This window comes from Brachyistius frenatus, unplaced genomic scaffold (assembly GCF_029030835.1).
Source record: "Brachyistius frenatus isolate BFR_SWC_R1_liver_20210118 unplaced genomic scaffold, ASM2903083v1 Contig_46, whole genome shotgun sequence".
NCBI lineage: Eukaryota > Metazoa > Chordata > Actinopteri > Embiotocidae > Brachyistius > Brachyistius frenatus.
In genome coordinates this window covers 463,571-484,903 of record NW_027210645.1, presented here as the reverse complement: position 1 = coordinate 484,903, position 21,333 = coordinate 463,571, and the positions used below count along the sequence as shown (strand labels likewise).

At 42.2% G+C, this 21,333-nt stretch overlaps 1 protein-coding gene across 1 annotated transcript in view; it reads right to left on the bottom strand.

The window, feature by feature from the left end:
• trappc9 (trafficking protein particle complex subunit 9) overlaps positions 1–21,333 on the bottom strand; it is a 230,786-nt gene that overhangs the window by 115,394 nt on the left and 94,059 nt on the right. The window contains exon 18 of the mRNA XM_069703380.1: positions 2,958–3,100. Within this exon, the coding sequence (XP_069559481.1) occupies positions 2,958–3,100 (143 nt within the window). The remainder of the gene's footprint in view (positions 1–2,957; positions 3,101–21,333) is intronic.

Genomic DNA, 21,333 nt, shown 5'->3' with positions numbered 1-21,333 from the left:
ATTTAAAAAAAAAAAAAAAAAAAAGTAAACTGCAAAATTATAAAAGAATTGTGATTTTTAATGGCCTGATCACATAATAAGGACAGATCAAGTCCAATTTAATTGCCAATAATTTAATTAAAACCCATAATCCTCATGTCCAAATTCACCTAAAAAGACTTCGATATAAAGATATGAACAAGGGGCCAAATGTTTGAACATTTTGTTCCCACAGCTCCTGTTTCACCCTGAGCTCTCCACACAACCGAGATACATCTTCGACTCGAGAGGGTTTGTACATTTCGCTTGTGTGCGAGGGCTTTTCACCAGTGTGTTCTTGGACAGGTCAGTGCGGGTCAAGGACCGATGATGTGGGCCTGCAAAGCCCACTGAGTCACTAAATGCGATACTGAGCTTCACAAATAAAAACATTTTTGACCTCGGAGGAGTTTTTTTTTAAGCTCCGATTTAAGCTCTGATGAGATTTGGTGGAGAGTCAATAGATACCGAGGCAGAGTAGTGAGGCAGAAAATAATGTGGGTGCGGTGGAGGTGAGGAGGAGTGCTGCTGCGATGACAGGGTGACGGTATAGCAGCCAGTCTAGCGTATCTATCAGCGCAGAGCCAAGATGGATGGCTTAAACTGCAGATATTATTACAGCTAATGATTCACCTCAAGTGGCCATTACTCTGCTACGATCCGTCTCCCTCGCTCCCAGTTTTTTTTTTTTTTTTTTTCATGAGTTGGGGAGCTGAAAAGTGGAGTTAAGCGAAACACGGGGGGGGGGGTGTGTGTGTGTGTGTGTGTGTGTGTGTGTGTGTGTGTGTGTGTGTGTGTGTGTGTGTGTGTGTGTGTGTGTGTGTGTGTGTGTGTGTGTGAGAGCGTGTCTACCGTAATGTAAGTGTATGTGCATGAGAGATGAAATGCGTGTGTGACTATTCATTCAATATCCATCCACGTCTTCCCCTATCTGACCTGTCAGTGAAAAGACCATTTCCACGGCCCCTGGTTTGGATAGCAATAATGTCAAAGTGAGACTGTTGCTGCAGTCGTCAAAGAGAAGCTTGATATCTACCCACCAAATTAAGAGCACCCTCTCCACCACCTTCTGCAGGGACAGCGGAGCACTTTCTCCAATAGACTCCTCCAGCTCCGCTGTCACAAGGACAGATACAGGAGATCATTCCTGATACAGGAGATCATTCCTGCCGACCGCAATAAGACTGTACAATAACTCACCTCTGGCAAAATCCATCACACAACAATAACACTGTTGACTGTGTTTCTTGGTTGTTTGTATATAATATATATAGATATATACTGTACTGTATATACTGTATATACTGTGCATTTTATATTTTATATTTATATTTTATAGTTTTTACTGCTATTTTACTGCTATTTTATTGCTTTTATATTGTTCTATTACTATCTATTGCTTCTGTATGCTGCTGTAGCGAAAAAATGTCCCCTCGGGGATCAATAAAGTAACTACCTAACCTAACCTAACCTAAGAGAGAAGAATGATTGTAAGTTAGATAAAATGAAGGTTAACAATAGAGATTTGTTACCAATTATTGGGACAAGAGCAGCATCACTCTGAGCCCGTCTGGTACTCCAGTGAAGGTTGAGTGGTGTCATTTCATCTGACGATCGCAGGGTTTTAATGATCAAATCAAATTAATAGCACAGATACAAAAATGGTATGCAGGTTGAAAGATCAGAGACACGGAGGGAGAACCACTGAACTAAACTAGTCCTGTACTCAGGGTTTTACTCAGTTACCCACAATATTAAATAACATAAAAACCTTTTCAGAGCTTTAGTTAGTACTATAGACGGTATCTAACAATGGAGGCAGCTTGAGGGCAATGCAGATGTGCCTTAAGCTGCAATACCACCGAGTGCCACTCGAGGTTGGCTCCAAAAAAGCCTCTGTAGGCTCCCATTCAACTAGTCTCATGAAATTCAAAGTCAATAAAAAAAAAAATGTCCATGAGTCGTTTCGTTTGGATACCCGTTCCTGAACGATATTTTTTTTTATATCAATTGTACAAAATACATTTGAAGAAAAAGTTAAACATTAAGGTGCAAAACATAGTTTCCGTGCAGTTTATAGGAATCTAAGCCAGGTTGCTTTGTGCAGCAACAATTTATAGATGTCCCTTAAATGCCTCATGTAGATGCTAAAATTCACAGATTTTCCCTAAACACATGCGATCAGTAGCTGAGAGCTCACCAGCTGTGCACAAGGAGGGCTAGAGGCTAGACGTGTTACATTTTGTGGCTTATCGACGCAATTGAAATGTATTCCTTCAAAAACGGTGTAAAAGTTGTGCTTTTTTCAACCAAAACTCATTAGTGTGGATGAAACTAGCTGGATTTCACTTTGATAACGAATGACAATGCATTTTTGATACGAGATAGTATTAGAGGGACTCGGCCATTGCCACAAAAGTATCGGAGTTCAGCACTCAACCCTTTAGTTCAGTTTGTATTATGTCACCAGCTCTGAATGCAACTGAGTGTTCAGTTGTGTTCGGTGGGGATGTTTTTTTTTTGTTGTTGTTGTTGTTTTTTGTTGTTGTTTTTTGTTTTTTGTGCCTGTTTTGGATTATTGTTTTGATGAACACAGTTTTGACAAACTCACTGTTTACTACCTTCAGCACCGAAGGATGAAATTCACATTGAGCTGATAACAATATTGGGTGGACAGAAATAGGACATATGAATGCTGGTGTTGCTCAGTGACTGCTGGATGTTTACTGACATGGTGACCTTATAGAGTTTTTTTTTTTTTAGGTCTGTTCTGGCATCACATCGGCTTCAGGTAAACTCAATGGCCAGTATAGAAAGAAGGAATGACCCAACCATGACCCCATTCTGTGTACAAGATGTATTATATCTCAATAAACATGAAAACATCTGATATTATTCATGAAGGCCAGATAAAATGCATGTTGATTTTTGTGTGTTACCTTGTAGCAGGGAGTGTGCTGACTCGGGTAAAAAACACCGAAGGCTCCACGTCGACATGGATGCCCAGAGACAGCTCCCTGTAGTAGCCCTCCACTTTGCCTGTTCCCCCGGAGTACTTGAAGTTCAGCACTGCTTCTAAAGTCTGCGAAAAAGAAAGACAAGGAATGGGAATACATTTAGAACGAGCCGGTTTGACAGCGTACCGCATTTAAGGGGCTGATTCAGCCGACTGTGATGCACTGGCCGTGTTCAGAGGAATTTGTGTACGGAAGACAGAGTGTGATTGTGGTCAGAGGTCGCAGACAGCATGTTGTGTCCTGCTGTTCTATCAGCAACACCAGTGTAGTTTTTAAGATCAATGCATGAGAAGTCATCACGGCGAAATAATAAAAGCCCAGCAGAGCTGCTATTGTGCTGCTCAATGAACTGGAAGTATGATGGTGACAACGGTGTGGGGAGGGGGTGGATGCTGGCTCCATCAGACGATTATGAATCGAACGCATCGAAAACGGCGTGAGAGGAGTCGGTGATGGGTGGGTGAAGTAGGGGGGATTTCCTGGCAGTGCTCCACAGCGACGGGGGGGAGGTGGGACGGGGGAGTAGACACAGAATTACTCAAAAAGTACTCTGTGAAAGGGAGGGAGTCTGGCGCAGGACAAGCAGTCAAGGGGGCGAAGGATGGGGAAATTAAAAGTGGCAGTTTATGGTGAGGGAGCACTCGCTGACTCAGGCGGCGGGGCTAACGTGGGGTAAAAGGACCATCCAAGGTCCCGCTTTTCTTCTGATGCGGCATATATCATCTCTCCACATATTGCTGATGGAGGCACTGGCTCTTGCCTTTCCAGAACAAATTTCACTGATTCCTTGATTATTTTCACTCTTTATCCCCTCCTGTGGAGGCTGGGAGCCAAAGTGGAGCGATGATTCGGAGCCTGCTGGCTCGACGTCTGGCCTATTACAACCTAATGACAGCCGCACAGCACACAGACCAGATGAACGGAGATGAAAACAGCGGAGAAAATGATCATTATTGTAGACAGAGCACCTTCATCCTAAACTTATACTTATCCAGAACTGCATGGGCTTCATATTCTCATGCTGCACGTGCCGATCATCTTATGCATTCATCCTTGCCCGAGTATAATGCCATACATGGCTCCATCAATGGCAGTCTATCATTGGTCGACTACTTCCAGACTGAAATACCTCAACCCCAATTGGATGGGTTTCCATGAGATTTAGTTCAGACATTGATGTTCTCCAGAGGATGACCGCCTCCCACTTTTACATAAGCACAACTATGAGGTTGTTGGTAATTAGTGAAATATTTACACAGTTACAGGATGGACTACTATGAAATTTGGTCCAAAGTTCTGAATCATAACCACCGTAATGATGCTCTTACTTTAGAACAATTCAAACCTGTGAATAATCTCAAAAACTACTGGTTGGACTGGTGTAAAATTGATGATCAATAGCAACCCCCCCGTTTGCAGCCAACCTTTGTTGCATGTTGTTACTCATCTCTCTAACTTCATATTTGGTCTCCTCTTTGTCCCTTTTTTGGGATAAAATATATTTTAAATAAATTACTGCTCATCAGGTTGAAAATTTAATTTGCTCAATAGTAATGTTTTTTAATAAAAACCTCCAAGAGAGATTCCTTCAGCTCTGCTTTGAGTTTAGTGTTGAGTTTAGTGTTAAAAAAAATACTTTGCTAGAAACAAAAATGTGTTTCCAATTTTCCCCCCAAAAAAGATTCAAGTTAATTCTTAAAAACTACATTTCAACCTTCACCTCAGGAACAAATCATTGAATCTGCAAATTTTGACAAGTTTATCAGCTGGACGTGACCCATAAAAACTCATTGTCAGTGTGTAACGACTGGAGGCTTCAGGATTTCCCGTCACATTTGTCTGTTATGCTCAGACTGCCAACCCCGATTTAATTTTAAGTCATATTCAGATTGTATCCTGGAGGATTTTTGAAAGCCTGAACAGCAAAAAAAAACACCGCAAACGGGATTTTTGTAATCTGGATCCAAACCAAATCTGGAGGTGGTTTGAAATGTGATTCCAGTCGGATTTCCTGATGCGTCTCAGTCCGGACGCTCTGCTGGCTCCGATTGGATATTTTGCATCACACGCAACACGACACATGGTGACAACATCATTTTCAGAGCGACAGTGAGCAGAATCTATGTTACCGCGAGCACAGCACTATCAGACTGTCAATTTTCACGCTGCAGAGGACAACAATAATAACAGTCCACGGGACAGAAGTCGAAATAAACTGTATGCTGCCACTTGAAAAGCCGTGTCACCAGCGTAGCAGCGTGTCTTATGTTACCACAGCAACCCATGCAGATAGATTGGTGATGTCTGCATCAGTCTGAACACAAAATCTGATCTGCTCACTTGCAAATAACAGTGTCGACAGTCTGTCCTGAAGATCTGTATATAATAATTTGATTTGCCTGCATTATGAGGCAGGATTGGCTTCCAAACTTGTTGTGATGTCATGAAATCAGTTTGTGCATACACATCAGATTTAAGGCGCTCAGAGAGAAACTTCTCTCCTTCTGCAGATGCATGCAAAATCAGTTTTCTAGTGTCCGACTGAACATATATCCACAGTGACGGGCAAACATCCAAGTCAAGTAGTGATAAGCTGCCAGAGGATTTGTTCCCTTTAGTTATTGTACTATAGCTTATTATATATATTCAGACAGTAGAGAGTGCTTTTTTATATTACTAATGAAAAGTACGTTAATCTGATATTGACTTCAATATCATTCAAATGTTCATTTTTCCCTGCCCTCATGATGGAACACTAAATAAAGCACGCTTGATGTAAAAGGCAGCAAATTAAAATCTTGATGTCCTCTCTGAATACCATTTTCTCCACTTGTCGTTTTCCCCTGCAGAGAAACAGTGCAGCCAATCTGCTTTGGATCTGGACGAAGCCCCGCCGCCTTACAATGCAGGTACGAGACAGACGCCTGCTGTGCTGGCAGCAGAATGAAAGGAGCAGCACGTTGATACGAATCTCATTTAAATTGATTGACTAAAATCACTCTGATTTCTGGAGCCCAGACACTGGTTGGAGGCAATTTCCATCCAAGTCGATGTTTTCTCCCCTTGTTTTCCTCCAGTTTGTTAAAGGATGAGGTTGGTGTTATTTTGGATTTTAAATTAACGGGAGAAGACAAAAACCAACAAGTTGATCCTTCTAATATGACTGTCTAAAACTTCATTTGTACTCATCATATCATTGCGCAACATGTTGCACAATGATATGATGAGTTAAAATTTGACCTGTTTGAAGATCCAAAGCGTGTTTCATTCGAGAGGGCCAATAGAAACAAATGTCATGGTCCAAATTCTCATGATTACATTGAAGCTGTATTAACTGATTCCTTTGAAGCCCGTTAGGATCTGCTGCCATTTGCATTGTCAGTTACATAGCGTGTCGATAGAAACTCAAAACCTTTCGTATTTTTTCAAACCAAAAGCCCTCCAGCGTTTTATAAAAAAGAAACCCCTCATAAAAAGGCTTTCATTGAGAAACATTTGCAGGAACATGTTGTGACTGAAGTTGGATGATCACATTTTAGATGAAAAATAATAGCAACCTCCGGTGCTTCAAATAGCATCAAATCACTGCGCAGCAGGACGTGACAGGAGCGACTTTGGATATTTCTCTCGGTTCAATAGAAGTCACGCTGTATTTCCTGCGGTGTGTAACGTCTTAATAAAGCCCGGACTATTGTACCTCCATCTGAAACTCGTTGGTAGCTGTCGTTCACCTGCTTACTGTTTACACTGTGTTTTAAACCCGGCGGTTGTCTGCTTCTGTGTGTCACCACAGTTGCTGTTGTAACGGGGGAGAGAACCCAGGTAGAGGCAGCAGCTGACAAAGCCCCTAAAACAGAGTTATAGGAACTTAAAAGGTTCCACGTTCTCCCGATGCGGAGACACACAGCGGTTCTTGGAGATGTGAAATAGTTCCTGCAGTCCAAAAACGCCTATCTGCAGTGACACATTTTCATTAATGATGAGTATTTTTAATAGTGACATATATGAATATGTTCTGTTTCATGCAGCTGTGTGATCTTGTGGCTGCCTGTGTGGTTGTAATGGCCTCAACATGCTCCTCTCCAGAAACAGTGATTGTTGTTGCCTGCCTCTCTCTCTCTCTCTCTCTCTCTCTCTTCTCGGCCCCCTCAGGACCACATTTCAATCACGCTGCGCTAAAAATAGATCCGGCTGTAATGACTTGGCTGTGCTAGGAATAGGCCGGCAGCAAGGCAGTGCCTGGGAATACAGCCCGGGTGCACACATGCATCACCTCCACATGCATAGAAACACAGCCTTCATGATAAACAGCTTCATGATACACAGCTTTCATAATACACAGACAAATTAGCGCGACTGTTAGTGACAGAAAAATGCATGAGTGCCTCTCATACTGAGTTGAAATCAAATGGTTGCAGTGGAAATAAGTAAATAAATAGTAGTTACTGGATGTAACTGCAGTTCTACAAGTACAGTCATATTTTTTTGTTTCTTTCAGGGGGAGGCGGGAGGTCCCCCGATCTGACCCTGCATTAATATTACTATGGTTTCAAAAATCTGTCATTGGCTGGTTTGCCTTTGCTTCATCTTTAAAAACGCAGTCTGCTGCTGAGTGTCACAGACACGACGCAGATGTCAGGCTGCTTTTTACCACGACTGCCGTCACTTTGCTGTGTCACAACAAAGCCTCAGAAGACTATCCATCACATCCATCCACACAAACGCAGCATTTGTTTGACAATAGAGGTGCACACCAAAGGTCCCCTCCTACACGTTGATGGGTGAACAGAAAAAGAGAAAGAGGAGAAACTGCTGAGGGCTCTTTGAATGCCTCGGCACTGAGATAAAGATCCCGACACGTCTTGCTGAGGAGATTATGGCATGGCCACGTCTCCTGACAGGAATACTAAGATAATGCGTCACAGCTGACAGATAGGAGGGGACAGGGAGGCGTTCACAATTGAAGAAGCTCATAGTTTACTAACTACTCTTTGTTGCCACCGAGCCCTTTTCTTGTCGTGGTGTTTCTTAGAGGAATACTTCAATTATTGGCTGCCTGAGAAAATCAATATTCAATTTAATCAGAGGACCTTCAATACAAAAGGCAGCTTCCCAACAGCTTAGCTTAGCACAAACATTGGACGTCAACTCAATGGACAGGAATATGGTAGGAAATCGAATGAGTCATTTTCTGTTTCGATAGCTCCCAACAGATGAACAGTCAGAGCTTTCTGATGTGTGCTTTTACGTGTCACTCTCACTTCTGTTCAAGTGTTTGAAATGCAACAGGTAACCTTTGCTGTTTATAAAAATGTCTAAATCGCTGCTGAAGAACAAAAAGAACCAAGCAGGCCTGCTTGATTATTGATATATGATCCAAATCTTTATTTTAAAAAAAACTTGCCATTTTTAGCATGTAGGTTGTTGGATCGGAGGTTGCTGTTCTTTCCAGCGGAGGGGGAGGAGGATACTCACTGTCGACTAATGGCAGGTTTATACCAAGCGGCAACCAATAGTGACGTCACTCATTGGTTTGTGAATGGCTGCAATGAAGCCTCGAGAGAGGCTGATCTGATCTGATGCAATCTGATTGGAAACCCAACCATACTACATCCCGCCCATCAATAGTGGAAACATTACTGCATCACAGGCCTGTCAAACAGACATTCCCCCCAAAACATGGGTTCATGTACCTTACTTTCTAATTAATGGCAGAATTGATTTTAGATGGATCGCCAGAAAACGAATAAGAAGGAGTGACTTTAGTCAACGACACCAAAATAACTTCAGGAAAAACTGGATTGACTTTGTATTACATGAGAATGGAGCCGCAAGCTTTTCAGAGTGAATCCCTGCTGGCACTTTGAGGTATTGCAGCTTAAGGCACTTCCAAATTGGCCTCATTTTTCAGACCAGGAAGCTACGTCCACTTTTATAGACAGTCTATGGTTTATACCAACATTCAGTTTTACACATAAAGTGTCATATCAATGCAGACTAACTCAACATTACTACATATTCTACCACCAACCTACCAAACGCCTCACTAATCCACAGGGTGCTTTGCTAGCACTATGCATGCTATGCTTAATCTATCAAGTTCACCACCTACAGTGACACAAGTTCTACTATGGTGAGTCAGACTAGATTTAACCTCGCTGGTTAAAAACATGTACATTTATGTCATTTTTTTTGTGGTAACTGTCTCTTTAAACTGAGATTACAAAACCACAATTGCTTGGAAAAAAAAAAGACTTTTTGCACTTCCGCTTTCTGTCACTGTCTGTTTTCCTTTTAGCAGGAGGAACCTAACGCACATCCAATAGTAGAAATTGCAGACACGCACACAAAAAAAATTGAATTTCACCAAATGTTTTTACACCCTTTCAGCAAACGCAACAGTAAAACGCTGTGGTGTGAAACATCATTATCTTCCCGCAGACGGCCAAATTGGAAATGTCATAAAGCCCCCCCGTTTATGAGAGATACACTAACAACATCGATTTCTCTGTCTGTTTCACACCAAAAAAAAATGTCCGGCCTTAATTTTTAAAAATTAAAAAATAAAAACGCTGGTGAATAACATGTTCCATCCGTGACACTCATTGTCTGAATTTATATCATCTACCCGGGTCTTTTATATTTCCAGGAGTTTCTCCTCCTCCATAACTGGGACAGGTGGCTGAATGGCAGGTAGACCGAGGGTCCCGTTGCACTCTAACGATGTGATGAGATGAGATGGAAGTCTGTGTGCCTAATTGTCCTTAAAATGAGGCTTGACCCTCTGCTTAGGTTACATCTGCCTCGTGGGAGGGAAGCGAGCGGCGAGCCAGGAGAGCTATTTAGCTGCCTGGTGGCCCCGGCTTCCACAGGGAGCCGTGGAATGACCCGAGGGCAGTCGGGTGCGGTATGTCCATTTGGGACTGCCTTTCGTATGAATACAAGGGTGTCAATCACTGAGCCAATCATTGGGCCCCCCCAGGGTTCACACTTAAAAAGCAACGGTGAGGAGGTGTGCAGCACTCGGAAGTGAAATACAAATCATGTATTGAATGAGACTTGAGCTGTTCGCTGTCTCCACAGATTGGTGCGAGAAACTCTGGTTCATTACTGAAGTCATTTCAAACTCGATGCAACAATAAGCAAATGTTCTGCTTTTATACACAGCTTATCAACATAAGATCAACCTTCCTTTAGATCTAGCTGAGCTTTTCAAGGGGCAATGTATGGGAATGTGTGGCCTTGAGACAGCTTGACATTATCCTGTTTCTGCTGTGCTTGTTGGCAATTGATGATTCATGAGAGAAGAGGGCCGGCGCACTGATAAGAGTGAATATGTTCTGTATCGGCGGCACGGCGTAATGACTTGGCAATAATTGCTGGACGATGAGGAGCAAGGGACGCTGTGAACGAGCCTGTGTTGATCTGACAGCTGATGGAGGTTAGAGCATCTGAAACTGCTCGGTAACAACCAGGCGGCACGTGGACTGAAATAGCTGACACTGCTGACGGGGAAAAGGAAGTTGCTTTTGTTTTTTGAAAAAGGGGAAAAACACCAAGTGAAGCGCAGAAGTTTGCATAGCACGGTATAATCACTTCACCGGCTCCGAAACCTCCCGAAAACCAAACGCCTCTGTGTGGAACGGCCCCGAGCCGCTGCGTTTAATGATGGTCCTGACATTTCTGCCCACAGCGTTTATAATGTCACGCTCTGCACCCCCTCACAGTTAGGGTTTGCCTCTGATGTGGCAATTAGGATGGGAGACATTTTAAAGAGTGGGTGAGCAACCTATGAGGAATCTGTGACGAAGAGGGGGTTATGGGATGTCATGCTCAAGTTATTATAGGAGGTGAAGGATAATACAAATATTGTGAAGACAGCCGTACGACATAAAAGCTCTCCAACAGCTGCGCTTAGCTTCATCAAACAGGTGATCTGACTGTCGCTGAAACAGAGGAAGACGGACAGCAACATGAGGCTGGAGAGATGCTAATAATGACTGTTTTATAGACTATTCAGATGATATTCAGCTTTCATTAAAATATATTAAAAGTCACCTATATCCGAAATCATGTCATGATACAAGCTGCTGGATTACATATTGACTATGTAACTAAACACTACTTCACTGTTTGTGTATTATTACCTCTTCGATTATTATTCATGCATCTGCACTGCTTTTAATATCCAGTGTTGCACAACATGGTTTTGTTTACATTTTACATTTAAAGATGACAAAAAGCCACGACATGTCAGCACAAAGTATGTTTCATCTAAACAGGTGGGAATTAGGCAGTCAGAGGCCGCCTGTAGGCACACGTCTCAGGCTTCAAATGACGCGAGCAAAGAGTGACTGCATTGTAGCGTGCAGAATGTACCGCTTCACATCTTTAAGACATGAAACAGTTTACCTCTTGTTAATGTTTCATGTACGACAGGAGATTCAGATCTAATTTAACGAGTAGATGGGGGAAATTCACTGTGGGGATTCATATAGGCATAGTCATATAACGCCAAATCACAACACAGGTTATTTCATGGCACTTAACACAGAAAAGTCCTTACAGCAGAACTTTACAGCATTATACAGAGAAACTCAACAATTCCCACATAAGCTAGGAGGGAAAAAAAACTCCCTTTTAAAGGAGAAAAACCTCCATTAGTGTGAAGAAACAAGAAACCTCTGACAGAACCAGGCTCAGAGGTGGGCGGCCATCTGCTTCCAAGAGTTGGGGTGAGGAGGGCAACCACAACCGGTGGCAACTATTCATTCCTTCAGAAGTGAAACGTTCAAACAAGCTGCACTCCTGGACAAATCCCCACTTGAAGGACAAGTCCAACCCCCTATTTTTACTATACAGAAGCCCAGTATACTGTATTTGTTTCAGTATACAGTATCCAGTGTATTTTCTGAGGCAGACTTTTATTTGTTTGTTCATTATTTAATTCCAGCTATTTTGATTTAAATTTCCCTGTTTACTTGAGTCTCCTTAATGTTTTATTTGTAATTACTGTTTTCAAATATGCGTGTGAGCAATTGTAATCATTTGAAAATAAATTAATAACAACAATGAAGCAGAAAATAGTGAGGCACAGCTCTGCTTCTGGAACAAACACATGAATAATACAGATTACTTTGAGGCAGATGTTTAACAGGAGCACATTCACATTCAAGTCTGAGGCTGGATTTTTGATACCAGGGAGTAAAATAAATTCTGCCATTGATTTATCAGTTAGTATACTGTAAATTCACTATATATATATATAAACACACAGTTTGGCGAGTCAGCAAATTGTAGCTTTTATCTGCCACTCTGCAGTGATGTAGTGGGCAGTCTCAGTTAGGTAACTTTCAGTAGTGCTGGATGTCTATGTGTGTGTAGTAAGAGTGATGAAGTCTGTGTTGGACAATTATTTAATGATTCCTTGTCGTGTGTGTTCACGAAGCAGGATTTTTAAAGTGATATTACAGCGCGGCTAACAGTTTAATCAGATGCTGAAATCCTCCTCGACTGTATAGGGCTGCATATCATTTACTATAAACACTCCCACTGCTTTAGTTGCGGATGTTTTCCTGTCTGAGTCTGCACTGAGATGCTGTTTAAAGGCTGTGGGTAGGTGTTGCTCTTTTCTACCCGACTCTCTCCTCCTCTTACTGTCAAGATCACACTGTCTTCTTAAATGGCTCATCTTATTGAAAGCATTGCTGCTGGCATAAGTGACATGTGTTGCACGTTGCAGGCAAACAGTCGGTTTTATCGACCAGTTTTTCTGCCATCGTCATGGTAACACTAAACCCATCATGCTCCGAAACGATGCTGACCGATGTTTTACGGCTTTTTTTTTTTAATCCTAAAAGTTACTTATTTTTTTTCCTGCACATGCTTCAAAGCTTATCTCAAATTAACCGATTTAACCAGACCTGCCCTGAACTGACCAGCGAGACTTGAACGGGTCCCATTTCTCTACTTGAGCCGTTCCACCCAGCATCACGACTGATTGCAATTTGTATCAACAGTATTTATGAATCCTTTTATCAATGCATTGTTATTAAGGACCGTTTTAACCAACAATATGTTGACATCATTTAAGTATCTTTAGACAGCTGTCCCATTGTAGAGGTTGTCACGTGCTTAACTTACCATAAATATTACACTTTGTTCTACAATAAAAACACAAAAATCCAAATGAATTTTTTGTCAGGAAATAAGACTGGGTTCATAAACACCAAAGTGCTTACTAATGAAAGATTGAGTGAAAAGCTAATAATCGCAAGACAAATGCTGTTAAGCCTTTTTCTAAAGCCGACAAAGAAAATGCTGGATTTTTTTTAACACCTACTGTTCCTATTGTTAGATAATTAGGGGCTTTAATTTTAAGAAATATACTAATCTTTAGCTGTTTTTAAATAGTGTTTGGAGGTTCAAGTGCTTCCTGTGAATTCTCACAATAAAAGAAGCATTTCATCCACTGTAATGTGATTTCTTTTCTGAGTGTTGAATAATTCACTTACAAAAGCTTCAATCTGATTACAGGTTGTGAGTCATGAGGGGGACGGAAAGAGGATGAACAACAGGCACTGAATTTTGTCAGGGAGGGTAGAGTGGCATCTGTCAGAGATGAAAACCAGGAGACCACACACACACACACACACACACACACACACACACACACACACACACACACACACACACACACACACACACACACACACAACACACAAACACAAAAACACACAAACGGTCTTCTCTGTTGGTGTGCGTTCGGAGGTAGACAGAGGACCCTCAGACATGACACGGCTGCTCCTTTATGTAACTCCACTGTCACATGGAGTCACACCATTTACCAGCTGCAAGAAAGCTCTCATCACCTCTCGGCCCTGCTGCTGTTCTCAAAGTAGTTCAACAGCCAGTCAACCACAGAGACACGAAGTCGGCCGCAGAGATGGGACGAGCCGAGCTGAAAGCCAGTAGCTCCAAAGAATGAAAAAAATGATAAATTGCATGTTGATGCATGAGCAAACACACGCACACACACTTATGTTACTACACATCAACACACAACAATGACTTGTCAAGTGAGAAAACAGGTGGAGCTGTAAAGGTGAAGCATGCCGGTGTACGAATGTCGTATCGAGAGGCGACTGCGGTGAGGCCAGAGGTGACCCGCGCAACACCGGGGCAGCCATCGAGCACGGCAGCATATGGAGCCACGCTTGGCCGGGCTCACTGCATTTCACACATGGATTCAAGTCCAGTAAGCATGATGAAATGCTTGGTTCTCTACTAATTTCACCCGCTGCGCTTGCATACACCAGCAATTTCTCTCTCACACACACACAAAGCCAAACAAACAGAAGTTGATGGCGACCTCCCGGGGATGGGACTGGATTTTATACGAAGGCTCATTTGCTTGATGACTGCACATCTCGTTGTTCTTTGATAGTTTTGGACTTGTATGGAGAATATTTCAACTTTGAGCAGAAAAAACAAACTAACTCAAATTACTGAACTCATACAGTAAGATTATGAGTTCACTTTTAATTTTGAACTTGCCAACAAATAAGTAACGGAGTAAAGCACAGTGATGTGCATCAAGCAGGAGGAAACAATAACCGTTGTGAGCGGAGCGGCCCAATTTGCGGCCCGCGGGCCATGTTTGGCCCACACCTCCTTTGTTTTGGCCCCCATAAGCACAAGTTCATGCTTATTCTCCTTATTCTTAAATGCTGTAAAATCCAGAAGATAATGAGCAGGAGCTATACATTTTGTACACCTAAAACGTACATAATATGAGTTTTACAGCGCTGCTATTGAGGTTCCATATTAAATTAATTGGCCTTCATCTTATATGCAAAACATGATGATGATTCACTCTTTCCTGTGCTGTGAGTGTGGACTATGTCATTGATTTTGTGTTGCCAGTTAAGATGAGAGATTGAGGCAGTGGCACACTAACAAGAGAACATTTAGGGGAAAAAATGGTTTTGTGACATTAATTTCTGCAAAACAAAACAAAAATACTAGTACTTAAATGAAGGAGTAATATTTTATGTTTGTGTTGTGTTTTTCTGACATTTTACTATATATTCATAAGGTTAATTTTCTATAAAATATATAATATTTTAATTAAATGTAATTTCACATAACACAAACATTTATTTTTGCCCTGCAGCTCTCCATCTAAAATCAACTTTTTGGCTGTCCATAGGAAAGAATTGGGCCACCTCTGTTCTTGAGTAAGTATTTGAAGTTGCGTCGCTTGATCACCAGAAGCACCCGTTTGTGACCAATGGTTGGTTCAAATTTGCAATTTCACCATGACAAATTTGATTTCTACATTATGACACCTCTCACCCTCTTCACATGAAAATAAATTACATATTCCCTTGAAAAGTTCTGACTTGTCACACACTGAAGTATGAAAGACCATATAAAACACACACAAAATAGTTCAAAATGTCAAACTTTGAGTCTCAGTACTTTCTTTGAACAAAGGCATGTCTCTAAAACGATATTTGTGAATTGTAAGGAGCCGCGAGGTGAACCGTTCGACCAACTGCTGCTCTGCCGATCGCCGCAGCTAATAAAACGCTGCCTGAGAGCTCAGACAGACTTGTGCATTTTACATGAACGGTAATTAGAAAGACGAATACAAAACTGAGATGTCCCTGGGGACATGGGTCTTAATGGACCAGATCATTTGGCCATCAGTTACAGACAGGAGGCCTGCGGTGCCACATCACAGAGTTGGCAGTGACGGAGCAGCGACAGGTCGTCGGGCACCAGACGTACCGTCTTCTCTGTGTCTTATATACGAGCACATCCAGCATGCAGGAGCTACATGCTAAGTAAGAGGAGTCACGTTGCTGCTGCCAGGATGAGGCGCCCCTCTGTGGCCTGTTACGGCATGCTGACTTGCTGCCAATTCTTATAACAGCAAAGTTTGCTGAGTCTCAGAGGAAATCAAGTTCACGATTCGCTCAAATATTAACAACTCTAACGTGAGCAAAAATCTTGAAGGTTTAATTTGATGAGTCACACGTAGCCGGCTTTTATAAAAAATGATAATCACCAGGCAAATAATCAAAGTCAAAATAAAAGCCTCGTGCAAATATCATCACTCCACATTTGTGGTAGTTTTTCAGGAAGAAATTAAGTGAATTAAACACTCAATTATCACAACTGTAATGATGGCGCCTCCTGAAAAAGAGAACATCATTACATTTGGGCTTCATGAAAGAGTCGACAGCACTGCTCTCCAACTTATTCATTTATTTATTTCTCTCCAACTTTATTCACCTAGCTGAGCTCCACCCAAGCCAGCTGAATAAGCTTCTTCTATGTGAACAATAACAAATTGATCCTCAACACACGTTTTGTAACACAACAGCTTAAATTCAACAGCATTTCTTTATGTTTTCAGTTGAAGGATTGGGGGTGGGTGGAGGGGTGGGGGGGACAGTTTGGGACTTCATGGCTCTGGCCCCACTGTTGCGGTCCAATCAAAAATATTGTATTTATGTTATTTACCTCCTTTATGAGAACCCATTTCTTTCCAGTTCAGTGTGAGAGTCTCTGCTGCATCTTGCAGGTAAGTTGCAGGTCGCAGTTTCTGTCCTCTGATCTCTGTGTTTCATTAAGGGCGGAGCTTAACTGTACTGACAGGATGTGGAGCAGACACAAATAAAATGAGCGAGGGGAGATTGTCAATCTTAATCAATCAAGTCGATAGCATCGTTCTCTCTGATAGGTTAAACAATAAATAGATAAAAAAATGCCGAAATGGATCGCCAAATATACTTCGGCAGCCGTCAATATACCTACGCAGCCCACCCAAGTGAGTCTACGTGTGGGAAACACTGCATATTGTTCAAACCTTCTGCACTCTACTCACAACAGGGTGGCAGGCTGCCAGTAGTTTGTGAGCTACGGGTTGGAGACTCCTGGTCTACACCAAGCCTGAATCTCAGATGCAACATCCACGGATACAAGGGATGCAACAAGTACCTTCTTATGTATCTTACACATAAGTTACAAAAAAAATGCAACAAAAAAAGCAAAACCATCTATAAATCCATGTTGCTTTTTATACCAGAATCAGCCTCTCCGTGACACCTCCCCCGTCCCTCAGGCCATCCATCGTCCGATTTCTCTTCACTCATGTTTCCTCCCGTCATCGATCACCGAGGAACGAGGGATGTGCTTCACATGGCTGTGGCCCAGAAACAACAGGCAGCCGTATGTACTGATAAACTGGTGGACAGACTGAAGGCGTGAGGGAGCACAGCTGTGGTTTGCAGCTGGAACTTCAAGCCTCAGTCAGAGAGGATCGTGTGCCGCAAACACGTAAACGAAAGCACTCAGAGATTAAACGGCTTGTAGGAATAAATACGTTAACAGTATGGGATGAGTTGGCTTTCTGTGTGTGCGTGTGTGCGCGCGTGCGTGTGTGTGTGTGTGCGCATGTGTGTGCGTGCATGCGTATGTGAGTGAGTGAGAGATAATTAAGACGAATCAAAAAAGCATAATCACCATGAGGTGTACACACACACACACACACACACACACACACACACACACACACACACACACACACACACACACACACACACACACACACACACACACACACACACACACACACCTCTCCTCCTTTACATGAACCTCCAGGCAAAGACAGTCAGAGCTGGAAAACTTTCCAAGACCTGACGCCAAACATCTAAAAATAGACGGCGAAATTGACAGATCGCCGCGCGCTGCACCATCCTGAAAAGATGGATGGGATATTAAGTCCATTTGTTGTCCCCCCGTGGCGTCAGTGGAGACAGTTATGTTAAATAAGGCCATATCTTTCACTCAGGGAGCCGCATGTCAAGACTCCCCCCCCCCCACCCTGCAAAAAAGGGATGTTTCAAACAAGCAGAGAGGAGAAGCGAGCTCTGTGATAGAGAACTGCACCGAGGTGACCCGGCGACACGTTGAAACTTTCCGAAGGGCTTTACTTCTTTCACCGAGGTCTGAGCACAGGCCTGGCATGCGCTAGAAAGTCATAGCATGCTGTTGGATTCTTCAGCATGGTGTCGTAAAAGATGGGGATGGTGGCGCAACAGCCTGTGATGTGTTTTGTGTCTCTGTTGCAGCGAAGTGGAGTCGGGCCTCCAGGGACCGATCCTATCCATCAAACATACACCAGTGAAAAGCAGAGTCTGGATACACGAGGAGCCTAATCATAGGTTGACGGCATTATTGCTTTTATCTCCACCTGTCGCTCTCTCTCTGGAGTCAAAGCTGAATACAACAGCAGTAAAACACTATTGACTTGTTTACAGCCAAAGTGAGCGGTGGCATCAATAACCGACCTGATAAACAACAATGACAGCAGGTCTTACAAAGTGGAGGCTGATCCTCGCTTTCAGCTGGTCTCTGATCTGGAGGGGAAATCAACAACTAATTGGGTGGTATGGATGACAAACCCAAATACTGTAGTTGGACTTCAGTCTTCAATATGTTCCTTCAATTACAAAATGTATAGCAGCTGTGAGTCTGACAACGACTCAGAAAACAGTTTGAAAGATGCAACCTGTACATATTTCAGTGAAGACTCAACATCCCTTTCAGATTTGTTTCTCAGGGTCATAACTGAATTAAAGATTATTGCTCCATTCAAGAGTAACTAAAACTGCTACAAGGTTGATCTGTGCAGATGGTCATATTCATGTTTGTTTATCTTAATTTCATCCATTTTATAAACCTGTTTATGCTGTCCAGGTCCAGCCAGGTATCCCATCAAAGCGTATAATAAATGTCATTCTACCGGAGGATACTGCGTCTGTGTCACATTTTGCCTCACGTAGGCGTGAAAAGTATCCGCATGTATGAGCAGGGTCCAAGAAGGAGGTGACGTGACGAAGTACAAAAAGTGACAAAGTCCAGGGAAAGGAGGAGGTTGGGAGTGATTGGATGGAAAAACAGGACTTTCATGTGAGAAAGCAAAAAATGTGATGTGGATTTCTTGTACGTATCAGAAGTACTTACATAACGTAACACATTTAAATCATGAAGCGTACGTTAAGTTACTTGCGTAATGTTCTGTAAATATTGCGTGTTATAACCCAAACCATAACAGTGTTTCCCCGGGGCAGACAGCCTTGGGGGGGCGGGATGGGTTTTCAGCAGTTTCAGGTTGAGGTTTATCCATTGATTGCAAAATGTTTGGGCTTTTAGTGCGCTTGTTTTACAGTCACGTAATGAGTGTAGTTGTCATCAGCTCGAGTAATGTTCCTCTGCTCTGTCACATGCTTGTCAGCCCTGCCCTTCATGAAACACTGGCCATGATAGAGAAATGCTTGATCGACTGACACTGAGCTGAAATTAAATGGGTGCACAGGAACTGAATAAATAAATAGAAGTTATTAGTCAATCATCGAATAACATTGTATTATATTAACAGTGTAATGATGATAAATGTGCACAAAAACATGAAACTACAATACATGCTTTTGGTTTAATAGCTTGTTGTTCTGGTTGTCCATTGCTGATAAAAATAAAATTAAGATGCCTCAATTTTGCAGTAAATGTCCAGAGACAAAAAAGGGTCCATCTTTAAATGCTTCGCTTCCTCCACAGGCACAGCATCCTTAGCTCAATCATTGAAGATCATCCTTTAGAAATCAATACCCAGAGTTGTATAAAACTGAACATAAAGTTGGTGGTGAACAAGCCAAAGGGGAGAGAAAAGAAGGAACAGTTTTAATCCTCAGACAAGAAAAAAAGATAATCATTTGGTTGTTCAGCTGGAGTTTCACACTTGGGCAGACAGCTGTGGCAGTTATAAATATCTGTATCATGAGCCGGGATCTGTATCTGTGAAGAGAGCTGAATTGCCATTGGCAGGGCTTGGCTTCTAAAAATAGCAGACAGGCTGGCTGGCAGGCAGGCAGGCAGCAGACTCCAGCTCTGTCTCCACTGGATTTGATTAGCCCCCGAGAAGCTCTGCCCACCCACCCCCAACAGCCCCCCAACTGCACTCAGCCTGTGTGTGTGTGTGTGTGTGTGTGTGTGTGTGTGTGTGTGTGTGTGTGTGTGTGTGTGTGTGTGTGTGTGTGTGTGTGTGTGTGTGTGTGTGTGTGTGTGTGTGTGTGTGTGTGTGTGTGTGTGTGTGGAGGCACAGTCCTTCCTCGCTGCACACAGAGACACTGCTCATTGTTACGAAAATGCTTACATTGGCTTTTCTGAAGTGCGATTCAATTTTCCTTCTTGCCAGCATGTTTAAGATGAATATCTTGGCATATATAGAGTGACTTATGCTTACAGACAATCAAAAAACAAATAATATCACCTTCAAATTATGACATAGCAACTGTGTGTCATGTTCACCGAGACAAAATAGAAAAATCTAATTTGGATGGTTTTTTTTTTACGATTGTGGGCTGAAACAAAATAATGAATCAAAGAATCCTTCCTGACAAGATTTTTTTAAATGGAAATAAATCATTATAATAACAGCTATAACAGCTTCCAATCATAAAGTAGCATAACCCCATACCTGAGGCCAAATAAATCAGTGTTTTTGTATTATGGAGGGGATGACTGTGGCTAAACATTTTGATCTTGTTGACAAATCCCCAGAGAATTATTCCCAAATAGATTTTGGGATGTTTTAGACAGTTGTTGGTTTTGAACTGGGAGGACCGCCTCACAACAAGAAGGATTGAATCAGCCAGCTCGGGCCTTTCCGTGTGGAGTTTGTAGGTCCTGTGGGGTCTAACATACAATATACTATGTTAAAATAAATATTTAGCCGCCTTGCTGGTTGTTCTGACACTTTCAGAATCAGAACTTTTTTTTGCCCATTAGCATCGTCGTTAGCAGGAGACTCGCTAAAAGGGAGATTTTAGAAGCTCATTATAATGGTTTTGCATGTTTTTCTGTAATGTAGAACAGCGTTAACAATGTTACTTATTACAATCTTTGTCAGTCCTGGAAGTTAAACCATTTTCTGATGCCCAAAGTACATATTTAAATCATTAAATTAGTATCATAAACGTGTGATGACTGGTAGTCTTTTGGTTTGATCTAATGACCATTAGTGGCACCAGCTCTAGTTTTCACTTCCTGAAGACAAAACTGAAGGCAGCGGCAGTAAAGGCCTGGAAGAGACTCTCAAGGGAGGAAACTCAGTATTTGATGAAGTGTACTGGTTTAGACAGTCATCCAAGTTTTAAAAATCATCCTTATACTTCTGTTAGGTTGTCCAATTACTTTTGAGCCTGTTGAAACATTGGGACTGTGAAAA